Here is a 6,572-nt window from a genome sequence, read left to right as displayed (position 1 = left end):
TTCTTTAATTTGATTATATTAATTAGTGTTGTTCTAAAATATTAATAGTCATGAAGCCTTTCAATTTTCCTCTAAAAATCTAGATGATTAATTACTTTCTTTAAGAACGATGACCAGCCTTCCTCTCCAAGTGGGCATGGGGCATGAGTATTTTAAATGGTTAAGATCTATCGTCATGACCTTTTACCATCATTTAAAAGTTAATTTGAAGATATCATCAAAACCCTTTCAATATTAAAAAAGAAATTTTCTTATATTAGAAAAACCAGGGTTATATTCTGATTTATATCATTTTCACACACTAGTTATTTTAAATGATTTTATGCTTTGGTTTCTATATCATTTAACAAAAGAAATTAATAGTTCTTTGGGTGAAGTCTTGATAGATTTTTCAAACATTTTTTTTTTGCATCGAATATCTCATTGGAATAATGTTCTATTTATTTTTTCTTTAAGTTTTTCTTAGACTTAATTTTAGTCTATTTAAGACTTTATGTAAGGCTGGGATTGTTTTTTCTATAACTTTTACAAGTTTATATAGTTGCTTGGTATGTATGTAGCTTCTTATAATAACCACAAGATTACCATATTTTTTTATATGTTTTTATAATTATAAACTTAACAAATAAACTCATTTATTTAATCATCTAATCGTTTTGTTAGAATCATTATCAATTTTGTTTTGTTACCATATTTTGTTTAAGAGTAAATTTAAATAAGAAGAGTTATTAGAATATTGAGAGTTTCACTAAAAAAAGTCTCTAAATATTTAAGTGAGGAGTAATAAAATCTTAAGAATAAAAAATTAATTCTTGATGATAATAAAAATTTTAAATTTAATATTTTCTAAGGACTTTAACAAGTAAGCACTTTAAAATAGTTTTATTTAAGTGTAATTTCAATATTTGTTTACTCTAAAACAGTTTTATTTAAGTAAAAACATCATTTTTAGATTGAAAAAAAGGGTTAAGAAAGCAATTTCAATTGCATTAGTTAGTAAACACTCAATCTGTCTCCTATTTTGTAAAAGAGGATAGATTGTTCTTAAAATAAACTAAAAGGGCCAAAGAACAGAAAGGCAGTGACGAAAGAAACACGTAAAAAACTCGGCAAGTACAAGGCGGGGAAATGGACGAGGAAAGAGACAAGCAACAATTTGATGCTCGAAGACTGAATGACATCATCCCTCTCCTGTGAAAGACCCCAACAAATCTCGCGAAGTTTAAACACGTGATGAAAACGAAACCCAGCCCACCACTTATTAAATTAATAATTTCGAAAAATCTCACCCTTTCTAAATACATGCACCTTTCTCCCTATATATGCCCCCAAAAATCCTCCCCAGAAAAGACTTCAAAAAAAAATCACCGCATCATCATCAGATCAAAATCTCTCCCTCTGCCTACACAAATACGAGTAAAAATGTACGGAGAGAAATTTCTTGATCAGTCCGATTATGCCTTTCTTGAATCTGTTCGCATGCATTTGCTAGGCGAACCTACTTCTCCTACCACTGCCAGCAGCCGCTTTAATCCAGCAATTACTAACAGTGCAATGTCAACAGCAGCAGCAACCACCCCTGCTACTTGTACTCCAGTCCCTGTTTATTGCAGGAGCACAAGCTTCGGCAGCTTGTACCCTTGCTTAACAGAAAACTGGGGAGACTTGCCACTCAAAGTCGATGATTCTGAGGATATGTTCCTTTACGGGGGCCTCCGCACCGCCGTCACCGTTGGGTGGGTCCCATCACTCAAAACCGATCAATTCATTGAGCCCAATCTTCCAGCTGTGAAGTTAGAACCCTCTGAGAACTTGACGATATCCCCTCCGCGCAAGGAGGCGCCGAAAGCTGATCCGGCGGTGGTTCCGTCCAAGGGGAAGCATTACCGGGGTGTGAGGCAGCGGCCGTGGGGGAAGTTCGCGGCTGAGATTAGGGACCCTGCGAAGAATGGTGCCCGGGTTTGGTTGGGGACATTCGCGACGGCGGAGGATGCAGCGTTGGCTTACGACCGTGCTGCCTATAGAATGCGTGGGTCGAGGGCGTTGTTGAATTTTCCGTTGAGGGTGAATTCCGGCGAGCCTGACCCTGTTAGAGTGACTTCGAAGAGGTCGTCACCGGAGCCGTCATCGTCGGTGGAGAGTGCGTCCCTGAAGAGGAAGAAGGTTGGTGGCTCGGCGGGTACTGCTACATTGGTGGCTCAAGCTGGGATGGAAATGAGGAACGGGATTGGGTGTCAAGTGGGTACACATGGCGAACAATTATTGGCTATCTAGATAATGTCGGAAAGTGTAAAACTCGTCACAATGTGGGAATTCCCATAATTTTGAAATTGTGAGGGAAGGGGACCCAAAAAAAAAAAAAAAAGCAATCCCCCATTCGGATAAAATGAATGTTTGATTTGTGAATAGATTTTTGCTATTTAACTTATTTTTGATTTGTTCACATTTTACTTGAAGTTTACATCTTTTGTTGAGATTGAATCCCTTTTTTTTTTTTTTTCTAACTTATTTGAATTAAAAAAAAGAGAGAGAGATAATAGTTAGAAATGACACAAATAAAGATAAGAAATGTGGTAAATATCATGAAAAATAAAGAGATACCGTCTATACCCAAATCAAAATGAATGTTCAAAGTTTTGCTTAGTCAAAGTTTTGCTTATAATTCTAATTTATTGATGGCTATTCCTTCTTTCTATGATTTGTACATAAAATCAACATACGCATACCATTTTTACATCAACCAAAAGAGTATTGAAATAGAAAAATGTGAAGAGGAATAGATCAAGTTAGAGATGGTGAGAGAGAGTTTATAAAAAGAGAGGGAGAGAGAGTGGTAAAAAAAAAGAGGATATATTTTTAATGATATAATATTATTTTTAATTGTTTAATAATATGAAATTTGATTTAATTTAACTAGTTATACCTTGAATACTCTAAAAATTATCGTTCATCAAGCTTAAATAAGATCCTAATGTTTTTGTACCGAGGGTTAACCAATGTGAAATTTATATCATATTATAGACATGTTTTCACAGTATTTTTATTAACTAATTATAGAATATACTATTTAACCTATCATAACTTTCTAAAAATGATAGAAAATAAAAGGTTTCAAACCTAACCTATTAATAAATTCAATTCTAGATCCGAGTTATGAGTATTTAAGAGATCACTAGATTATTTTTGATCAACCTTTATTTTTTTATATAAAATAAAACAATGTTATTTTTGTTAAAATAAATAAATAAATAATTAATAAATTACAATTTAATTTTCAATTGAGTTTTACCGGGTAAATAAAATTACCAACACAATTTAGATTTTTTTCCTCTAATTTTTAAGCCCAATCTAGATCCAGTCTAAAATCAGTCGGTTGGATCCCGCGGGTGTATTCATTAAGCTACAGTTTAAAACTATGATTCTAAAGATTGACTGAAGTAGAATGAAAAAATATACGAGAAAAAGTTTGCAATTAACGCACCATTCCGTACACAAAAAGACCTTCCCGCAGCATATTCATTCTAGTTCTATTTTCCTTTCTTATCGGTAAAAAAATAAATAAAAGAAACCACACGTGTCAGTCTTGTCTAAGACAAGACAATTTCAAATTGATTCTTTAGTGTGAAAATTATGCTTCTCATTTATCTAGTAAAAGCAATTCGTGTCCCTGCGCATCCGATCACCTTTCCGATTCTCGGAAAGCATTCTCTACCCTTTTCAGTTATATTTAAGAGACGAAAAGAATCAGGGAAAAAGACGAAGAAGAAGAAGAAGAAACTGGCAACAAACCGCCACAACAAAACCAGGTCGCGTCCCCACCGAACCACGGATGTAGGCGCACGTGCACAGCAGCGCAAGCAAAGACGGTTGTACGGTCAAAGAGTTCATGCATGCAAGATGGCATTGGTTATCTACCCCAAATCCTTTTGACTTTCCATCTTTGACCTGACTTACCATGCTGACCTTTCACCGAACGCGAGGGCATGGGCACACGAAGCTGGTCCATGGTTCTCTGGGTTTCAACCGTTCAGAATGCCCTAAAATAATTTCGTTCACACAGACAGTCATGCCATTCGTACAATAAATAATAACAACAACTCTGTCATTGATGATTGCAGCAAAGTCAGTCAAATGACCAAAAACAAATTTCAAAAGCATTCACGCCTGGCTTCTCATCCTATCCACAATACTTGCTGGAAGATACCAAGGTAGAAATAAACAAAAATTACTTACCACGGAGACTATGCCGTTGTACATTTGTACTTTCAAAATCCCAAGGCCTCACCTCGCGAGGTACGAGAAAAATCCTCGTGCAAATCTCTAATATTTCCAATCATGGCCCCGGGAATTCCATAACTTGCTGGCACTCATCGCATATCCTTGCATGAGCCTGTGCAAGCGCTCATGCTTCTAGCACATAACAAAACGCTCTTGGCTTGCTTCAAAAAGGATATTTAACATGCATGCAGAATGATCATGAAAACTAGCATCCTTGAATTGAGATAAACATACCAATATGCACTAAATTTGAATAATTCCTCCCCACAACTAGCGTTAGAATTTCATCGTTTAGGGAGAAAATGGCGACAAATTCCCGATTCTAGGAGGGTAATTCCTAATTCTAGTATGCCATGAGCAAAAATTGGTTTACCACTAGGAGACACATTAAGGGTGTACCGGCCTTCCTCGACTGTAATTGTGTTGGGACCGTCTCCTGCAATTTGGAAATTAACGAGATTAAATCAGTAAGACATAAAATGGATGACATGCAATCTGCGAGTCGACCAAAGAAAATCACTCCCTGTAGTAGTCCAATTGACCATCGCATTATTCAGGGCCACACCTCACTATAGTCATTAAACTGATGTAAAACCCGATGGGCAGAGGTAAAACATGTAGAAGACCATGTAGGAGACAGTGATTAAGCTGTAGTGTTTGCTAGCTAGGTTACCTACGGGCCAGACCACTCTTTTACCAACTAAAAAAGCATATCGAGGAGATAGTAACCTGTATTAATTGGGGATAATTTAATTAACACACCATCCAATCCGAGATAAGAGAATAGAATAATCATGTAAATTTTTTTTATAAAATTCAGGGTTTAACAATCTAATATTAAATAATAAATTTGAAAAATAAAAAAAATATAAAAAAACACTTAAGTCAGCTCAAGATAATTTGAATAAATATTAAAAAAAATTAAATAAATAAATCAAGAAATGAATAAAAAAAGCAATACAAAATAAAATCAAATTGGATAAAATAAATAAATAAAATAAAATATTTTGAGATAAAATTGAAAAAAAAATCTTCAAAAAGCATAAAAATAAACTCAAATAACAATTAAAATAATAAGTTAAAATTAAAATAAATACAACTAAAGGACAATTGATTTTTGGAAGTTTGGAAGGTCAAGCGTGACTCCCTACAACAAGAGAGAGAAAAGAGAGAGAGGAGAAAAAAAATCTATCGCCGCCAAATCATGGCACGTTGAAATGCATGTTCCACACCAGTTGTTGGGTTCAAGGTTGTCAAAAACGCATTTTTAACACAGCATGGAAAATACAAAATAAATTCGATTTGTAAAATCATAAGGAATTTTTTTTCATGCATAGTTTAAACACCTTAAAATATATGCTTCAAATAAAAATTTATATGTAGTTCAAGCATTTTAATCAATCCAAACATAATATGATTCTAATTAATTTTTTTTGTTAAAAAGAATATCATAATACATGTGTTACACATAATAATTCATATAATCCATGCATGAAATATTGAAGTATTGAATCACTCATCATGTATCAGTGTCAGGATATGAATCAAGTTTTATTTATTTATTCAATTTGTAGGAAGATTTAATAAACTTGAAATAATATTATGATAGATAGTTCTTGATCAAATATCTTCAAATGATTTTTAAATTTCAGAATTTCAGATCATTAGAAAAGGCAACCTCTAGAAACACATCAAGTAATTTTTTCCTATAAATAAACCAGCAACATCATAATAAGGTGCATTTTAACAACCTTGGGCGGGTCCTCCTAATTCTCTCTGCAATTCTGTTTTTTCTTTCTCTATTTTCCTCCCCATTTCTCATGGAAAATGTCAAGAAAAAATTAACTGACTAACCAAATAGATCTTTCTCTGTTTTCCTCCCCATTTCTCCGATTCAAATAACAGTTTACAGTTCATCAGTGCTAATCAAGAGAATTAATGGAGTAATATTTCTCTGATTCAATAATAATTGACATCTCAATTATTTTTTATTCTCTCCGGTCTCCACCATTAACAAAATATTATGAACAATTGAACATATTCCCTTTACTGAATTTGCCATCAATAAAACGAACGAGACTCTGAGAGCATAAATTTTTAAATAAAAATTCATTACCATATCTGCAAATCACTTCAAATTTTCTATTGCATATTCATTACCCAATCACTTCAAAATCATCATACTTAATTACTAATCATTCCATCAAGCAAAACATTATAAAGGGAATATTTTTTTTCAAATCATGGGCAGTCAGAACCGGGAAAATACAGGGGATTGGGGAATATCACATTCT

The 6,572-nt window shown here is 33.8% G+C and overlaps 2 protein-coding genes across 2 annotated transcripts in view; one reads left to right on the top strand and one right to left on the bottom strand.

Annotated features, from left to right (window-relative positions):
* Window positions 1-1,321: 1,321 nt before the first annotated feature.
* LOC105141908 (ethylene-responsive transcription factor 1A-like) lies at window positions 1,322-2,435 on the top strand. The gene has a single exon (XM_011049294.1). It carries the CDS (start codon window positions 1,423-1,425, stop codon window positions 2,272-2,274), a length of 852 nt encoding a protein of 283 aa, XP_011047596.1. The 5' UTR covers window positions 1,322-1,422; the 3' UTR covers window positions 2,275-2,435.
* A 1,624-nt stretch (window positions 2,436-4,059) lies between these two features.
* LOC105141906 (COP9 signalosome complex subunit 7-like) overlaps window positions 4,060-6,572 on the bottom strand; it is a 6,737-nt gene continuing 4,224 nt past the window's right edge. The window contains exon 6 of the mRNA XM_011049291.1: window positions 4,060-4,714. Coding sequence (XP_011047593.1) covers window positions 4,666-4,714 — 49 coding nt within the window. The 3' untranslated portion in view covers window positions 4,060-4,665. The remainder of the gene's footprint in view (window positions 4,715-6,572) is intronic.

Source organism: Populus euphratica, unplaced genomic scaffold, assembly GCF_000495115.2.
Source record: "Populus euphratica unplaced genomic scaffold, PopEup_1.0 scaffold134.1, whole genome shotgun sequence".
Taxonomy (NCBI): domain Eukaryota; kingdom Viridiplantae; phylum Streptophyta; class Magnoliopsida; order Malpighiales; family Salicaceae; genus Populus; species Populus euphratica.
This window is presented reverse-complemented; position numbering and strand designations above follow the sequence as displayed.

Excerpts from the sequence above, each read along its gene's own strand:
- LOC105141908 (XM_011049294.1), top strand. The coding sequence starts at position 1,423 with ATGTACGGAGAGAAATTTCTTGATCAGTCCGATTATGCCTTTCTTGAA.